The 19976-nt window shown below is 33.4% G+C and overlaps 1 protein-coding gene across 2 annotated transcripts in view; it reads right to left on the bottom strand.

Moving 5' to 3' along the window:
* Positions 1–3122: 3122 nt before the first annotated feature.
* The window catches only part of LOC143909496 (phospholipase A1-like), a 57644-nt gene continuing 40790 nt past the window's right edge, over positions 3123–19976 (bottom strand). The window contains exons 1-5 of one of the 2 annotated variants that reach the window (XM_077427503.1): positions 5739–5858; positions 5162–5268; positions 3861–4134; positions 3557–3784; positions 3133–3475 (exon numbers count right to left, since the gene is read on the bottom strand). In XM_077427503.1, the coding sequence (XP_077283629.1) occupies positions 3189–3475; positions 3557–3784; positions 3861–4134; positions 5162–5268; positions 5739–5847 (1005 nt within the window). In that variant the 5' untranslated portion in view covers positions 5848–5858 and the 3' untranslated portion in view covers positions 3133–3188. Of the gene's footprint in view, positions 3476–3556; positions 3785–3860; positions 4135–5161; positions 5269–5738; positions 5859–19976 lie in introns of those variants that run through there. The other variant, XM_077427504.1, reaches the window with a different exon arrangement.

Consider the following 19976-nt stretch of genomic DNA (forward strand, 5'->3'; position numbering starts at 1 on the left):
AAGTAAAAATGAGCAATATGGCAAAGTATGAAAGCGATCGGATAAGAGGCAAACTTTTTCCTGAATTGAAATCGTAAGTGAAACGTAAAGGAGGTTTGTAAAAAAGAGGACACCAATGGAAGGGGAGGTACCATTTCCGGTCAACTTAAAAATTTAAATAAAATTTATATCATATCGATAAGCATATCAGTGACCGATACTAAGTTTCAATTCGATAGGACGAACGGTATTCAAAAAAATTTAAAAATACAGTCACACATACTAACCTACACAAAAATATTTTTTCTAGATCATGAAAACGAATCAGTGATCGATTCTGAGTTCAAATCAGTCAAAATCCCGAGTACAAATTTCCACATAATCACAAAACTACATCTATTGTTACTACGGACATAGGGAAATATATAATTGAACTTTATTTTAGATACTCGCAAATATACATATAGATAAAATAATTTAAAAATAAATACTAATAAATGTGTAGCATTATAAATTACTTTTAAATTCGACAAAAATCAAATTAAATACGCACACTCGCGCACACATACTTGCTTAACCATTAACATAAAACGCCGGCGAACCCGCCTTAAATTTTAACCGTTGCAAATGGCCCGTGACGTGAAAAAGGTTCACGACCCCTAATCTAATTTTTTGCTCGACGTGGTTCGCGACCCGTCCGCGGTTAATTATTAAGCGAATTTACGAAAATTTAAACGCGCCAGCCTCTCTCTCTCTCTACATAGCCTACTACAATCTCGAGACCCACTTTTGAATATTATAAATAACTACATACACATGTACATAGGTACATAATGTGATTATAATTCAATGTGTGTCCACATTCGGTGTGTTTCGTAACGACAATGTCTTTGCTAAAATGTACGTACGTTTCGGTTTAATTAAGGTCGCCTTAACGACTATTGGCGAACCGGTGATATGATCGGTTCTTCCCTGATATCCGGTTGATCTGGCGTGTAAGCAAACCGTAAACGACCCGAAATGGGGTTGTTTATACCCCGACGACACGTCCTCGGGGACACACTTCACAAAGAGACACAACTACCGAGTTATTTCCCCGTGAAAGCTCGATGTCGGTGGCGAATGTCAATACACAGCCATGCCCATACATATTGTGCAAACATTATAACACATACATATGTACATATGTTGAAGTAATTTATTTTGAAATAACCAACTGCGCATTTTACCGTCAATTTTTTTAAATAAAACAAACAAAATGCTAAAAGTTTTTTCAAATATGTCTACATATCCATACTTCCAAAACACTTTCAAATGCTTAAGTTTCTAGATGTTTGATATTTTTTTTATTTCACTTAACTTCTTTGACACTCCTAATGTAAAAATTATGCTCATTTTACATACCTCCTTCACGTTTCACTTACGATAACAATTCAGGAAAAAGTTTGCCTCTTATCCGATCGTTTTCATACTTTGCCATATTGCTCATTTTGGTCATCAATATAAGTAAATGGATCCTCCACCATAACGATAGTGCAAAAATATCGTGTAAGACGCGTTTGAAATTTGAATTTCTGATAAGTGCCTGACGTCTATCCAGTTCTTAGTTTTAAACTAAGTTTTTATGGCGGTAGTAAAATAAAATTTCACTTATGATCACTAGTCAAAAAAAATTTGGGCTCTTATCCGATTGTTTTCATACTTTGCTATTTTGCTCGGTTTGGTCATCAATATAAGTGGAAATGATGTCCCCCATTACAATGGTGAAAAAAAATCGTAATAGACACGTTTGAAAATACTCCCTCGTATTTCTTCCTGACGTACATCGATCATTTCACACGATCGTTTTAGCCTCTTCTTACTTTTCGCCGCCATCTCGCTATGTCAGATTTTAATTGTTTAAACGCCTATAACTTTTTCTTTTTCACTCTATATTTTATAAAATTTGCTTTATTTATACCTACTGTTATGTACCTCGCTTTTCAATGTAGTCGACTAATCAGTAGGGATAAGACACACCATTGATTTGTGGCACACCTAATTTAATAAGCAGCACCATTGATTTGTGTCACACCTTAAACACTGACTAACCAAAATTGTACGTCACGTGTCTTCAACACTTCATTGTTTAAAAGAAGAGTATATAAACTCATTACTGTTAGAATTTAGGTTAGTCATCACCATCAAGACTCTGAGAATGGTAATCATCACCATCAAGACTCCGAGAGTAGAAGTCATCACCATCGAGACTCCGAGAGTGGTATTCATCACCATCAAGACTCCGAGAAAGGTATTCATCACCATCGAGACTCCGAGAGTAGCAGTCAACATATCAGCAGCAGAACAAAGTTAAATAGTGAAGCAAAATTAAAGTGAAAATGTTCTACGTATCTCATTTAAATTCTCCGTTCCATAATCAAATTCTACCAATAAGATAAATGAATCGTTTTAATAATAAAAAAAAAATCTTTCATTGAAACGTGCACTACATATACAATATTGAATTATAGATGTCCTATAAATAGTACGCGCAGTTTGTTTAGACATTCAAGGGCACTTTGGACTCAGTAACACCTGCCTCATCAAAAATAATTCAACGACAAGATCCTCTAGTGCAGCGGTTCCCAACCTTATTTGACCGTCGTACCCCTGACAGCCCATTTCTCTTAAGTTTACCCCCCACATAACAAAAATATTTGAAATATATATGTACTAAACTTCTTTGCGTTAAAAATTACACTCATTTTTTATACCTACTGTTATGTACCTCGCTTATCAATGTAGTTGACTAGGCAATAGGGATAAGACACAACATTGATTTGTGGCACACCGAATTTACATACATACATATATAGGGCACTCTGTGTTATTATTTCGTAGATATTCTAAAATTAACCCAATATAAATAAATGAGATAAAAATAAATTTCACCTTATTGAAATTTACATTTAAAAAAAAATATTATAGTAATTTAAATCTTAGGATATTGCATTTTTTCTCTGATACCGTCTCATAAGTTTCAGCTTAAAATGAAATAATACAACAAATATTGTGAAGTTTGTCGACTAGATGAGGCACTTTTATTCACTTTCTCTTTTACAGTCTAATTTTAGTGCTAAATTGTATAAATATGATGTTTAAGTACATTAGGATACATGGAAAATAAATATTTCAGGCTTTATAATTTAAGGTCATTATAAAAAAAAATTTCATAAAATTCCAGCGGCTCCTAATGCGTATGGAGGACTATCCTTTGTTACAAGATAGTAAGTACCTCTTGGAGTCGTTTCTGGCAAAAAATAGCCCATTTGCGCTTTGACATTGTTAGTGCATCCTCTATTCAGGAATGTGTTCCAATCACTACACTGGACTGACAAAAATCCACTTGGATTCATTATACTTTCTGCATAGTATATAACTCTAAAATGACTACAAAGCGTAACTGAGAAACATCCTGGCTGATTCGTTCCATTATTGGGGTAAAAATCCACGTGACCTATAACATATAATAAACTCTTACAATCCAATGAAAATTGTAAATATAAGCTGTTGAACAGATTTTAATAACGAAATTTACCAATAGGGCCTTCAAAATAACCATCTGTGTGCAAAACATCAACAAAAATGGCGTCAGTGTCCGTCAATCTTTTACTGGGAGGCAGTGCGTAAAAACATCTCGATGCTGGATCGAGGCCGGAGATACGATTGATTTTTGAATTTGTTAGTTTATAAAATTCTTTTCCTGCGAAAGAAACTATATGACCGCCTAAGCTAAATCCTATCAAGTGAAACCTTGGCACACCAACTGAAAGAAATATCTTATGTCTTCATTTGTACATTTTATATATGTATGAATGAAATCTCAATCCAATCGTACTTACGACCACGTAACTGTGCTAAAACTTTGCCCAAAGCTTCTCCGGCATATTGGACGTTCGTGGTAGCCAAAATATAATTACTAGTGGTCAAAATGGCGTGATCGAATACGAAAATGCTTACATTTCCAAAAGATTGCAAGTATCTTGCAGCTTGGACAATATTAGCATCATTGGCGCTCGATAAATAACCATTGGTTACCAAAACCACTGGCAAATTTCTGTTAAATGCCGGCAGTCGATTTAGTTTTTCTACTGCTTTGTTTATGGGAAAGATGACCTGAAATTAGATAGTAGAACCGTTTATAATAAAAAATGTGAACTTTGAAGTTCATCACAATAAAATATTATGGTGTAATTTTTTTTTTGATCTTATCATTATAGATTTTCAAAACAAAAAAAAAATTCTTATTCGCATTTCAAATTTGCAATTTTTTTGTAACAACATATGGATTTAGTGTATGTAATGGAAAACGGATTATTCCGCACATTGTGATCACGCAAAGGATAATTATTATCATTGAGTAGGGGCCGTTCAAGTATTACGTAAGCACTATAGGGGGGCGGGGGGGTCTTTGCTTTGCTTATTTTTGGTCATGGGGGGTGGGGGGGTCTAGATGGTGATTATGTTAGCAGTAGTTATTTTTTTTTTTCACATTGGCAACCCACACGTTGTATATGCTTGAAAACCAAACACATATTCGGGGATTCCCACAAATAATGAATATGCATATAGGTACCAATGTTTACGTAAGCATGGGAGGGGGGGGGGGGGGTAAGAACTTTGCTTACTTTTGCTGACAAGGGGGAGGAGGGGGTAAATAATTGTAATAAATCTGCTTACGTAATACTTGAACGGTCCCGTATTGAAAATCGCCCATACGGAATATCTGGCACTCAAGTTCTCTTTAGTATGATAGTTCGCGAATTGACTCTCGATGGATGGAATTTTCGGGCGCCAGATGATCCGTAATCGACATTTTAGTGACGTGTGCGAGATCGTTTTGCGCGGAATAATAACCGAACCGTTTGTAATGTATATACAAATGTATTATTTATGTGTGTACATATGGATATACATTAGACCGGAGTGAAAAGCGTGAATTTTGGATATCCATCAATATAACCAGTTGAAAACCTGCATCGTATCAAGAAAACGTTAAATAAAAAATATCATCAATTTTAAGAATAATTCTTGTGCCTACAACCAATCGACTTATCATATGTGTAAATTTAAATTGTACCATAAATATTATAGCCATTTAAATATTATATAAAATAAATTAAAAAAAAACTGTATTTTTTACCTGACCAGTAGTAGTGTAAAATGTTAGTGAACAATAATTTAAAAAAATATTAGATTGAAAAGCAACATTTTCGTATGTCATGCCAGTTGCTCTTTTAATTTCACTACCTAAAAAAATAAAACGATTTTAAATTAATGCATGAAAAACATCTCAAAGTAATATTTCATTTCAATTGTATGAAAAGATCTTTCTTTTGACAAAGACAAACTTTTAGTTGGTTTTCAACTTTTTGGTTGTTGCTTTTTAGTTAATTATAATTGTTCAGCTAATAGAATAAATGGTCAATAATCAGAATGAATGGTCAGTGACTGACTATAATAAATGACTAACGGCCAGTGTATTGAGGTCAGTAGACAAACATTAATTATAATAAACGGTCCGTTATAAATCAGTGTATATCGATTGGTCAGTAATTTATATTTTAATTTCATTACTTGTAAATTAACTATTTAAGATTACTGATCAACTGATAAATGAAGTGGTGAAACAAATTCATACAAACATTAATTTAAATAAAATTCTAAAATAATTCTCATAACTTATTCATTTTAATAAATTATATTACATTGATACTTACAATCTCCTTCTGTGAAAAATTGTTGTACAGCATTTATCGATTTAATTCTTTTAATGCAACTTACGAAAACGATCAAAATCAAAACAAAAGTAGTTTTACAATTTTTCATCGTAGTTTTTTGAAAATCTGATATAATATAAGAAAAAGTTACTATTATTACTATTATATTATATTATATTATGTATGTATGTATGTATGTACATATTTGAAATAAAATATGTATTTTAAATTTTACTTACATTTGAATAAAATAAGTTGTGTCTACTGAAGATTCATAACATGAATGAATATCTAAACAGCTACTTGTTCAGTTTTTATAGTATTTTCTCAAATTAACACTAAAATGACCAAAAAATAAGCGAAAGCAAAATAAACTTTGGGCGATAATGAACTATTTATAAATTTAATATGTACATATTTATATAATATGCATAGTATATAATTAAAGCCCGGACCCAGAGGGTGCCGCGTATTGTTCAAATGTTGTAAATGCATTGTTAAAGGTTTGCCGAACCTTTTTTACAAAGGATTTACAACAATGGAACAATGAGCGGCACCTTGGCTATCTTACCTCTATATATAATGTAACTAGCTGAACCCAGCATGCGTTGCAATGCCACAATAACGCATGCAATTCTCCTTCCCGTTCCCGTTCCCTTCCCGTTCTTGTTCCTATTCCAATTTGTCGTAAAAACGCAGGCAGTGAACACATTTAAAATTATTCAATTGTTTGTATATTTTACCCTAACAAAATAAAAAAATAAATATCAGCTTATGTAATGTAATTCACTACATATCAAAAAAAAATGTCTAATTTGTTGTGTGGCTTAAAAGATAATACAATTCAAAAACTTTAAAATTAAAAAGCAGGAGATATATTAAGAGAGGTACCACTTCCACCCAACCTAAAATTTGAAAAACGTAAAAAAATCGTAAGCATAAGTATTTTAGTAACTGTTAAAAAGTTTCAGTGTGATAGGATTAGCGGTTTTCGAATTACATACATACATATATCCACAGACAGACCCACAGACCCACTTATTAACAGACCCACTTATTAACATACCCACTTATTAACATACTAACATTTTTACAAGGCTTTTTTCTAAGCCACGAAAACGGGATTACTGATTGAAATCAGTCAAATGAAATTAAATCAGTCAAATTCTCCAGGTTGAATTCGCATGATCACAAAACTTCATATATTGTTATTACATATCTATGTACATACATATGTATGTAAATATATTTTACATACGATAAAGTAAAAAAATATGTGACTTAAAAAAAAAAAACAAGTTTAGCATGGTTTTTGAAGTAGCATATTGAAATTGAAATTTGGTTGTTATAATAAAGACATTAAAATTGAATTGTTAATTTCTCATATACGCTATCGAAAATTTAATTACGTATAAATTATACAGGTTTTTTACCTGTGATATTTAGTTCATAATATATGTACATATGTATGAATATCTCTAAAAGAAATATTTCAAGATATATCAAATCATGAGAAATAAGAAATCATGAAATATCATTTTTTTTCTAAAATTGAAATAAATAAGTACTCACTCACCATGCTCCGTCTTTCTTTCTCCCCTTGGAATCGTGGAAAGAGGCGCGGCATATAATAGTGATATTTAAAATTTAATTAATGTTTTGGAAAAAAAAAATCGTATTTTCAATTTATTATATCATACAGGCCAATAGTTTCTAATTAAAATAACAATAATCGTTAAATTTGCATTATCTATCTAATCTTATCTAACGTCCTAACAATATACGTTTAAGCAATAATAAAATTACAGATGATAAAATTCAATCATAAAATAACATTATTTTAAAGCTGAATTCAGCATGCGTTACAATGCCACAATAACGCATGCAATTCCCGTTTCTCGATGTGTTTCGATAAGTGAATGTTTCAGTTTCAAATTAATACTTAATAATCAAATTAAATTACAGTAATGATAATTTGTCGGAAAACCGCAGGCGGCGAACAAATTTGAAATTATTCAATTGTTTGTTTATTTTACCCTAACAACCCAGGTGGCGACGCGAAAACATTTGAAATTATTGCGTTGCAATGCCACTCATTCCCGTTTCCACCCCCGTTTACGGGCGATTTTTTTTACAGAAACCATCGCGGACATACACACAATAACTTCTGTAAGTTTCATCGCAATCGATTGAATCGACAGACAAACATTGATTTTTATATCATACTAGTAATTTTACCCGGCTTCACTCGGTATTTGTAATATAAACCGCTTAAACATGACTAATCTAATAGTTAACATTTTATTAAATTTATTTGAATAGTTTTATTTTTTATAAATTTATTTCAATACTCATTCGTTTTTTTTATTAAATTGACTGTCACGAACAAATAAACATATATAGTAAGTCTCTTATAAAAAAATATATGTACACCCACGGCGTCTGCGCCCCCAACGTCTGCGCCCCCTAGGGCTTCGCCCTCGGCGCCTTCGCCCCCGGGAACTTCGAATCCTTTGAATCGGAAAAAAGCGAATTGTTTGTTCGATGACGTAACGGATTTCTACGAACGAAGGATACATACATACATATATAAAAAGTCTCTTTCGAAATTATACATATATTAGATATAGGTACATATATAGATAAACACATCAATCCGTCCCACAGTGCGTCAACACTTTGCGACAATTTATCGACATGTTTATACTGAAACGAACACCAAAAACACCTCAATATAATCGATTACCCCAATCAGGTAGACGAACGCTTTACCGAAAGTTTCACATTTTGAAAATATTAATCCGAGAGAGAAAGCCGAGGACAAAGTGGGATGGGGGGGTGGGGGGGAGGAAGGGAGGTTCGGCGAACGGGTTAAAGGTGTCATTCATACAATAAATGTTCGTCGAGAAGTCGTAACGGCCCCGACGGGACGTCCCCAAATCAAACCGGACGGACGGACGGACACCGATCGAAATGGGCGCTGACGCAAATAAAACTTGCCCACTCCACTCCAGCATCCCTCTAATGTCCCACGAGTCCTGCTCGGGTCAGGGGAATATTTTCGGGGATATTAAGACGCGGCGTATTACGTATTCGTACAAGGGTGAGCCTAAACCTAAACCATCCTCGCCCCCCCCCCCCACCCTCCACTATACCCCTAAATGGCTAATATATATGGGCAAGCTTTCACCGACAGATTTCATAATGCTCCGTCTACATAAACATTGTCTTATAAAATTCCCTAAATATACGAAATCTAAGAAATATATTTTAAGCACCTTCTAGAACTAATTATTTTATTTTGATTTTTTTTTTTTTACATAGATATATGTATGCCAGGAAGGCTTGACAGGAAGACCCCAATGCGCCTTCCTAGACAATTAATTACAAACAGTGCAGCATTTTTATTACATAAATCACTGTATTTCGAGAATCTGAAGAACACGAAATTAAAAATTAATTAAATTAATTAAAGAATTAATCCATTGAGCCATCTATGGATTTTAGACTTGTACATACATTTTTACAAATTGTACATATATATAAATAATACAGAAGATTTTTGACATCAAGTAGGAAGATTTTTTTTCCAATTTTAAGGAACCGGATTTAGACTTGTGTATACATTTTTACATCATCATCATCATCATTTACAGCCATTCACAATCCACTGCTGGATGAAGGCCTCTCCAAAACGCTTCCAATGATTTCTGTTTTGCGCAACTGTCATCCATCTCACCCCACACATTTTCCTAATTTCGTCTACCCATCTTTCCTACGGTCTTCCTTTTACTCTTTTGCATTCTCTCGGGTACCATTCGAGCACTTCTTTTGTCCACCTTTCCTCCACGTGGCCCGCCCATTGCTATTTTAGTCTCTTTACTCTATCTACTACATATGGTCACTACCTTTGTCATAATTAATAAATCGATTAATCGAATGAGACATGATTAATTAATCGATTGAGACAATCTCCTTTTGATTTTGATTTTGATTATTCAGATTGAGACAACTCTTCAGGTGTATCGGCTTTACCGCGGTTAAGCCGATACACCTGAGGAGTTGTCTCAATCTCAATAATCAAAATCAAAATCAAAAGGAGATTGTCTCAATCGATTAATTTTATATTAAATAAATATATTTAATTTAATATTAATATTTAATAGTTAAATATGAAAAAAAAATGGTAAAAACCACTTACCTACCTACATATGTATAAACAATATAAAACACCGATATAAAATTGATTAATTCAATAAATTTTCAATAGATAGCGGTAAATTCTCTGCCAAGCGGAAACATTAGCAGCGAGCAGTACATATAGAAGTATTTTTTCTTTTGTCATGTAGCTGTAACGTACATACATATGTATGTAAATAGATATGTTCAATCGAAACGACTATTATAGTGCGGCGAGCGCTATCTCAGACAAACAGACAGACAGAATAGCGATATTATATACATACATATATGATACTCACAATCGTGAGAAAATTTTACCTTGAGATCGTGAGTATTATTTGTATCCAGTATCAATCACTGATCACGTTCATAATATACAAATAATACTTCACAAATAAAGTAAAAAACGAAAAAAAAATGTCAGAATAAATTCGAAAAATAATCAAGCATACATATGAAGGATAATGTTAAAAGCAAAGCAATGATTACAATCATTTCCGTTCACCGCACTTTTTAATCACAATTCGTGAGCACACCTGAAACACACTTTTGTATAGAACATAACACACGACCAAGGTTACATACATACAATATATACATATGTAAACATAATAACATATGTAACATTAGGGAAACCCTCCTCCTGGGCGCTTTGAAAATCGCGTAATTTAATTTCAACGTATGCTACGGCCGTTACATAATTCGCGCGACCCGTTAACCCGCTCCCGGCCAGATAGCAATATGTCTTTTGTTCTGCGACCATCTGATTTTCGCACGATATGTCCCAACCCTTTGCCGGTCCTCTCATAATTATGACGTCCTGTCCTTTTGCTGTGAACTTCCGTACCCGTCCACTCCTCTCGTTAGACGCTTTTCCGACCTTTCCGTTTGGATGTGTGGAAACATTTTTCCGACATTTTAATACGTCAATAAGACCACACCACAATGATGCATACGCACGTACTACATATGTATGTATATGAGCCGCTATATTTGAAATTCTTCATTTTTACATACCTCCTTTACGTTTCACATGGCTTTCGTGTCAGTGGTTACTAACCTCTTCTTAGTTCGGAATCGATTTTGTCGTCTGACGAAGTTTGGGTTATTATCCGATCGTTTTCAAACTTTGCCATTTTGCTCGGTTTGGTCATCAATATAAGTGGAAATGACGTCCGCCATTACGATGGTGAAAAATAATCGTAATATACACGATTTAAAATACTGCATCTTCGTGTATCATCCACACTGTCGCATTTGTCCACACTGTTCTGATCGTTTTTTCCCTTTTCGCCCTCTTCTCGCTATGGCAGATTGATCCATACTCATGATCAAAGTTTACGGAGAGAATTGGTGATTTCTCAATTAGGTTTTTTTTATATACATTTATTTTTTATATATTGTCTTAATTTTATAAACAAAATATAGAAGAGGCTATTTTTTAAAAAACATTTTTTATTATTGTTACGTACACCGCGTAAGTGCAATCGGATTCAGCCGAATAGAATCCTAGAGACCGTGCGACCGTGATAATTGGTTTCGAGGATTATCTGCAAACGAAGTGCTGTTGGCTTATCGGCGATAGCAATACTCGATCGGTCCCGTGGAGTTCTCAGAACTGACCCATACCGTGGGACCGAATGTCGTGGGAATACATATCCGAATACGTGACTATACAATAGGTAAACAGATTAGACGTCCTGAGAGATCTACCCCTTATAAGGCGGTACTTAGGCGATATCAGGTCATTCTGGACTGAGCACTGCCAGTGCGTGTATCTCCTTAATCATCAATAAATGCTGTGAAACGACTTTGGCCATTTACTTGGATCCTTCACCCACCCCTACGCAACATTATTTACAATAGTTAAAAATACCGGTGGACTGTAATTCGTTTATTCTGCTTTTCCGAGATTCCGAGCAAATCGAATAAAAATGAGTGATAACAATATGTGAATTAAGTCAAACCAAAACAGTGTTTTTGGAACTGAAAATCGGATTTTTGCCACTTTCAAATATATCGACTCATATACCGTCCACCTTAATATTACCACTCGAGTTAGTACGTATAGATAAAAAAAAAATATTGAGGTAGAAAACCAATCCTTATGAATGTGGTGAAATAAAAAAATGGCCAAATAAACGTAACATAACACAGAGAAAAAATCCGTAAAAAAAATATACTTTTGAAAATTCACTAGACAATTAATTATAAGTATTTTAAAACAATAAAAAACTATTTTAGCTCAATCAATATAAAAAAAACATCTGACTATTGATTTCAATACTCACTTTGAGCACAACAATACTAAATTTTGAGTTAAAGACCGCAAAAGCCAAAAAACTGTAAAAATCGCGCAGTTTTTTAAACGCTCATATCTCGTAAGCGATCACTAAGCAACAAAAATCATTATCTTATTCGAATTCAGTGGGTCAAATTTAGTAAAGATTGGTTAGTCTCCGCTCTGGTAATTTTTTTTTTTTGTTGCTCAGTGTTATTATTTGTCAAATGAAGTTTGACTAAAATGACAAATCCAAATATATGTATTTATTGTCGCCATGTCTCGGAGATTGAGAGGGACGAATTTTGAAATCATAACATTTTACGTATGCAAAAAGGTATGCTTTCACTAAAGACGATTATTTTAATATATTCTAGTCGCTTTGGCGAAATTCGAAATTGTCGTTTTGTAAAAAAGTTTACTTTGCGTCTCTGAGGTTAATCGAATTGTAAAAACGTGTCGCTTTAACGAACACAGCTTTCCGAATAGTCGTAACGTGCAGCGAACGTCAAACTGTGAATTTACACAAAGTAGAACGATGCATTTCTATCGAATGCATATTACGTATAGTTTTTTGTAATTTTTTAATTAAATTTTTAATAACCATTTTTCCTATTACGTTGTACCAAAATTAAAATAAGATAATAGTATAAATGTAAAATATATAATGATCACTGGATCAGTAGCTAGTATTTATAATAAACCAAAGATATATTGTGTTTATATATCTAAACAGTAAAAAGTATTTAAAAATCAAAATTAAATTCAGAAAACAATCTAGATATAAAAAAAAACATGAAAAAGTAATTGGAAAGAAAGTCGCTAGAAGATTTCGTATTGTTATATAAAGTAATTTACCACTCAAATAAGTACGTTCAGTTAAAATAAAAAAATATAAAGGTTGAAAACCAGCCCTTATTAACGAAGTAAAATATAGAATTTGGTCCAATAAATGCATGATAGGTCAAGAAAAAAAAAATTTGACACTTAAAATTCACTAGATGATTAATTATACGCAATTTTAAAGCAATCAAAAATCATTATCAATAGAAATAATAATTAAAAAAAACTGTAGTAAAATATAAGATTTTTAAAAATAACCTATTCTAAGTTTTGTATATAATAGTAAGATATATAAAAAAAATCTAATTGAGAAATCACAATGTCTCTCCGTAAACATTGATCATGAGTATGGCAAAGTGCTCAATCTGCCATAGCGAGAGGGGGGTGAAAAGGGATAAAACGATCAGAACAGTGTGGACGATAGACGTCACCGTGAACGAAGATGCTATATTTTCAAACGTGTCTATGACGATTATTTTTCACCATCGTAATGGCGGACGACATTTCCACGTATATTGATGACCAAACCGAGCAAAATGGCAAAGTTTGAAAACGATCGGATAAGAACCCAAACTTCATCAGACGACAAAATCGTTTCCGAACTAGGAAGAGGTTTTCAATAGCACTCATTTTTAGCACAGAAATATTAGATTTTGATTTAGAGACTACAAAAGTAAAAATCTGTAACAATTGCGCATTTTTTTAAACGCTCATATCTCATAAAAGAGAAGAAATCAACCAAAATTATTAAAGCATTCGAGTAAAATGGATTGAATTTAGTCATTTTTTTTTTTAGTTTCCGCTCCGGTGGGTAAAAAACTTTATTGTTGCTTAGTGTTATTTCCATACAGCAATACAGGTTTGTAATGTTTTAAAGCTGAACTTATTTATTTATTTACTTATATAAATTATACCACAATGGCATTAAAAAATGATTAAATTATCAGCAATGTCAGAGAAATCTAAAAAAATACATGAAAAATAAAAATAAATAACAAAAGTACTGTTGCATAGGGATGGGTGGAGGATCCAAAGAAAAGGCCAAAGTCGCTTGATAGCATTTATTGGGTGATGGAGGAGATCCACGCACTGCCAGCGCTCTGTCCAGAATGCCTTCATATAGCATAAGTACCTACTTATAAAGGGCAGTTCGCTCACTGCATCTTCCTCGACGCGTTTGTTTACCTATTATTATAGTCACGTACCATATATGCAGTCGCACGGTCTCGGTCACGGTCAGTTCTGAGAACTTTAGCGGGAAGCGACCGAATGCCGTTACCGACCACTGAGTCCGTTCGGGGGTCTCCGTTGTTAACCGACAGCACTTATAATCCTCGAAAACAAATTATAACGGCGGCTTCTTTTAGAATATGCTACAGTACTCTTCGATCTTTGAACCAACTTAGGCAAATTCACATAAAAAATGTATATATAAGATTATCTCCAGATACTGCATGTACAAACCCTCCCAATTTTCTATATAAAATTCGTTTAAAAGTAATAGCGACGCATAAAGGATACCTGTCACTGTGAACCAATTTGAAAAAAAATATTAAATAAAAAAAACCCCTATTCAATATACCTGTTTGAGATTGAAGGACCCTGTTCGAAGGACCATGTTTGAAATTTTATGAGAATTATGTTCGGGATCCAGAATGTTCAAATGAAATTCGTCTCTCTCTCTTTGTCTTACATTTATTGTAATTTAAAATACACTTTTCTTTATTTCTCCATAAGTTGCGTGCCGACGACTTCTGTGTATACGAGTGGGTCTCGAGCGACTGATTTCACGTGTCTATACTTCCGAACTGCTCAGTGATGTGAACAGTTCGTCTAAGAGAAGCGTCTCGGTTGACCACTTCTACGTGTCTCTACGTGTCTGTCTGACTGTGCGTGAGCATTTAAACTTATAGAGCATTACAGTGAATGAAGTGAATGATAGGTCGTAACAGCTATGAACGGAAGTCTGTCCAATACCAATGATTATGAAAACGTGCTTAAAACAGAATTAGAACCTAAAATTGTTCAGCGATTTTGGACAATGATAATAAAACAGAGGACAATCATCCGGGGCGGATTAACCAACACACCCGACGGGGATGAGCATCACGGTTTGAGGATGCGTGGATCTAGCCGTGGCGCTAAAATGAATGGGCGGATTGCCTAGCAAAGCCTGGATTTCGAAGCCCCGCATAAACACGGTACGCAAAGGTCATTTTGGGATCCTTTGATCATTTTTAATAAGAAGCCTTTGATAAGGCCTTTTCAAAGGCGGTTCACGCGATAATAGTCCTTTTTGAAAGGCCACGTACACACACACCACACATCATATGTACACACACACACACACACACAGTGACACAAAATGTCGAATGCGATTGCAGAGTTGCGATTGAAACTACTGCGATTATCCTCTTATTGGAAAAAAAAGGAAAAACTGTACTCTCGACTGAAACGGATATAGAATTGATTGAGTGAAAACCGCGCCGCGCCGTGTATTTCTTCCGGAAGATCGGATAAAAATCCGGGAAATTCGATTCAATCCAGTCGGTGACGCCAAGTGCACTTTATGTGGTTTATACTATGTAAAATATTTGCAATTAAACAGACAGAACTTTGATCCAGGAAACTGGATTATTTCATTATCAAACATATCGAGATACTATATTAACTGCAACAACTTTGCCTGAAATAAAATCCAAAACATTCAGACTACTCGTGTAAGGAAAATTTTAGCTCAATTTTTGGTCTGAACTTTTTCTGACTTAGATTTAAAAATATTTTAATAAACTTGCATACATACATATGTACATATATATATTGTACACATTCGTTTTTTTATGTCCGGTAGTAACGAAGAAGAAATAAAGATACTTATTAAATAAAAATGGAGTGCATTTGGACGATGACAAAAGATAGCCATATTTTTTTTAAATCAAAAATGACACTTTGCCTGAAGAAAAAGATCTTCGATCAATGTGTTTTACCAGTGGAGAAGTATGAATGTGAAACTTGAACATTGAACGCCAATATGCTACAAAAAGTCCAATGCACTCAAAGGAGTATGGAACGCTGTATGCTAGTCATAACGAGGAATGTCAGAAAATGGAATACGTGTGTGAGAAGTACATATGACTAGGGTTGTGGATACAGTGGATAGAGTGAAGAGATTGATATTACAATGATACATAGTGTACAAAAGAAGTAATAGAATGGTAGCCGAGAGAATGCAAAAGTATAAAGGGAGGCCGTAGAGAAGATGGGTATAACGAAATTAGAAAAATGTGTGGGGTGAGATGGATGAGAGTTACGCAAACCAGATACGAGTGGAAGCGTGTCGGAGAGGCCTTCATCCAGCAGTGGATGGTGAATGGCAGTATATGTATGATGATATTTATTTTTCCCGGATTTACTTTATCCTACCAACTTGCAATATGTCAAGACTCGTTTTCCCAACTTTTTCGGTGTATTTCACCGTCGAGTTTGTATATACATATGTTATACAAACTCGACATATTTCAAGTATGTTTTCAAAATATATTTTCACCAATTCAAGCAGTGAAAATGTATCACACAATGAATTTACAACGTTTAACTCAACCCAATCTTAAATGAATAGGGCCAACCCTTACTTAACTTAACCTATCCTAACCCTTAAATAATACCAACCCTAACAATCTAATCTTAAATTAATAAAACCAACCCTGAAAATGTAACTGGTTGTGATTTCACTGAAAATATATTTTCACTTGAAATATGATTTGACTGTGACATGTATGTACATATGTACAAAACACACGAAAATGTTTTACTCAGTGAAATACTTATACTTAAATATATCAAGAATTGATTTTTAAATATTTTAAAGGTGTGTTAATAACTAAAAAATCTATGAATGATCACAATTTGTCTCGTTTATTAAAAATATTACATACGTGTATACAAAAAAAAAATATTTTTGTATACAAAATACAAACTCCTGTTTAAGCGGACGAAAAGTTGAGAAAACGAGTTTTGTCCAACTTTCATATATGTACATATCTATGTAAATACATATATTTGTCTCATCCTCTACATAAAATAAGATCAAAAAAGGTTTTCGACTGAAAAAATTCCGACAAAATTAAAAGTTGAAACACTACTTTAAAATAAAGACAATAAACATCACTGATGATTTCTTTATTACTAAATTATATACACAAGTGTTTTTCTTACTATCTTAAAATATGTACGAGCAAATATTGATATTTCCGAATAACAAATACACATGTTATACGATACTACTATATACCTAACGAGACACATAAATAACAATCAAAATGACTTGCATGAAAATTGGGCATGCATATAATAAATACATATTATATATTATACATAAAATTGTAATCCATATGTATGTATATTTTCATACAAATGTCCTTTTACAACGGCAGGCCGTTTCTATTGTGTTAATGGACCCAAACTAATCCTTTTTCCCGTCGTTTAACGCTTAATTTTCCAAATTATAAAATTCCCCTAATTAAAATCTACCCTTACGCACTTACGCCCGAGTAATCCTTAAGTTTTCCAATCAAAGTTAATACTAAAAAAGGGCGGACCGCGAGGCAAACATGCAAAGGATAAAGGTATCAGCGCAAATTGGAAACATGTTCCAATTTGCCTTAACCCTCAAACGACCTACGGGGGTAGACGATTTGCGCCCCGCCAAAAGACGACCCTTTCAATCACGTCGCCAACTTCGATCCGCATTGAAATTGAGACGATTAATTTGAGCGATTAAGGTCAGAAAAGTAACCTTGATATATTGTACACCCATTAAAATGCACGTATGTATATATGTATGTAGAAAACGCAATTTATCTTACGAAGAGGCATAAATATAGTGATTGCACATTAACATTTCAACTAGTGCAAATGAACATAACAATACTAACACGAACGACCGAATTCAATTTCAGATATGAAACAGTCACAAATGATATCGTACAATCGGTAAATTCATATACAAATTAGTGATGATAGTAATTGACTTCAACGAATTGCGTATGAGTTTGTGTGTGTGTGTGTTAAAGCATAATTTACGATCACTAAATATTTTATATCAGTCTAATTTAATTTATTTATTATAGTTTTCGGCTTTCGAAGTGCTAGGGTTGATTTCACCCTTTTTTACGGGTATAATTTAGCCGGTCGGTGCTAGTAGACGAAAAAGGACACGGGCCCAAAATTGCGACCGGTATATAAAATTAGGTCCTCGTAAAGGACCCGATGAAAATTTCCCAGCTGCCCATCTATATATTGAAACATTAAAAGGAAAACATTTACCCTCTTAAACGGCTTAATTAACATCGTAATGAGCGGATAACGTTTACGCCTGCGAAACAATTTTTCAAATTAACACTATCTTACGCATCGGTTTTTATTTCATATTGCTGATTGAATCATCAACTAAAATAAAGTCGGCAAAAAAACATTCGAGACAAGAAACGAGCTTGCTATATTCAGTACTAGTATTTTTACCCGGCTTCGCTCGATATTTGTTGTAATATTAACCGCTTAAACATGGCCAATCTAATAGTAAACATTTTATTAAATTTATTTTAATATTTTATTTAAATTTATTTGAATATTCATTTGTTTTTTTTATTAAATTGAACTTCACGGATTCTACGAACCAAACAAACATACATACATACTAAGTTTCTTTTGAAATTATATATTAGAAGATGACTACATAGTGTACAAAAATTAACCTCTCACGCCATTATTATTAGTTTCATTTACTTATAGAGTTTACTTTCGATTTCCCATGCTAATGCATAAAGGGAGTACGGGACCGGATAAACGAAAAACACTGATAATCCGAAATATCAATTTTTGACATCGTTTCTATTGTTGTGGTGACAAGACACTCGTGCATTGAAAACTCGGATCATTTCAATCACAATCAATCCATTCCTCGATGTTTTCCCGATCAGCAGATTAATTTTCCATCAATCTGCATATTTCAGAGATATGTATCATTTGCCTCGATCCCTTCACAAACCGATAAATCTATTTCCACGCCAGGAAGAATCTTTCTCCATGATCGAACCTGTGTTATTGGTTTTACTTTCGACCTAGATTTCGCTATTCCGTATAACATCCAACTACGCAATTTTTTGTCCAGAAATTGATCAAGTCGTCATCTTTCTCAGCAAGTGTTTTGAAAATACCAGGATGGTAAAGCCGTTTCATTTATGACATGACCTGTTAAATGAGACTTATAACATAGGCGGTATAAAATTGGCTATCATGAGACCGTTGTTTGTTTCAAATATTCGATTTTGATTTTTAAATGCTTTTTTTATTATTACTAAATTATGTTCACAGCACATCTTATATCTATTTTAATAGCTACTGATCTACTGATTATTTTCTATTTTAAAATTTTAATTTAATTTTCTTAGTAATCATAGAATTATATTATTCTAATGTTAATGTACAGCATAATAGGAATAAGAGCTCAAAAATCTATTTGCAATCCTTATAAATGCTCATAATACATATAATACTTAATATTAATTAAAGGCTCTCTAAAGTCGATGACCTAAAGTTGTTTCAAATATACATAGTTTTATTCGGATGAAAAGTAGCATTATGTATTAACAATACTACTTTCTGTGGCAACCCATTACTTTTCAAAAAATCTGTCATTTCAACAAACTATTTAGTTTTGAACTAATCTCCCAAAGTATCTCTATCAATTCATGCTCATTTTTTATTATAATAATAAACAGGAAGGTTTATTTATTCCAGTCCAGTGATCTAGGTTTTTTACAAATGCAAAAAGTAATTAAATTAATAACTGAACATGCGTATCTAAGAAAAAAATCCCACTGATCAACCGATGCTCCAAATCCACTCTTTTGTACGTGTTCTCATTTAAAAAA

This window comes from Arctopsyche grandis, chromosome 3 (assembly GCF_051622035.1).
Source record: "Arctopsyche grandis isolate Sample6627 chromosome 3, ASM5162203v2, whole genome shotgun sequence".
Lineage (NCBI taxonomy): Eukaryota > Metazoa > Arthropoda > Insecta > Trichoptera > Hydropsychidae > Arctopsyche > Arctopsyche grandis.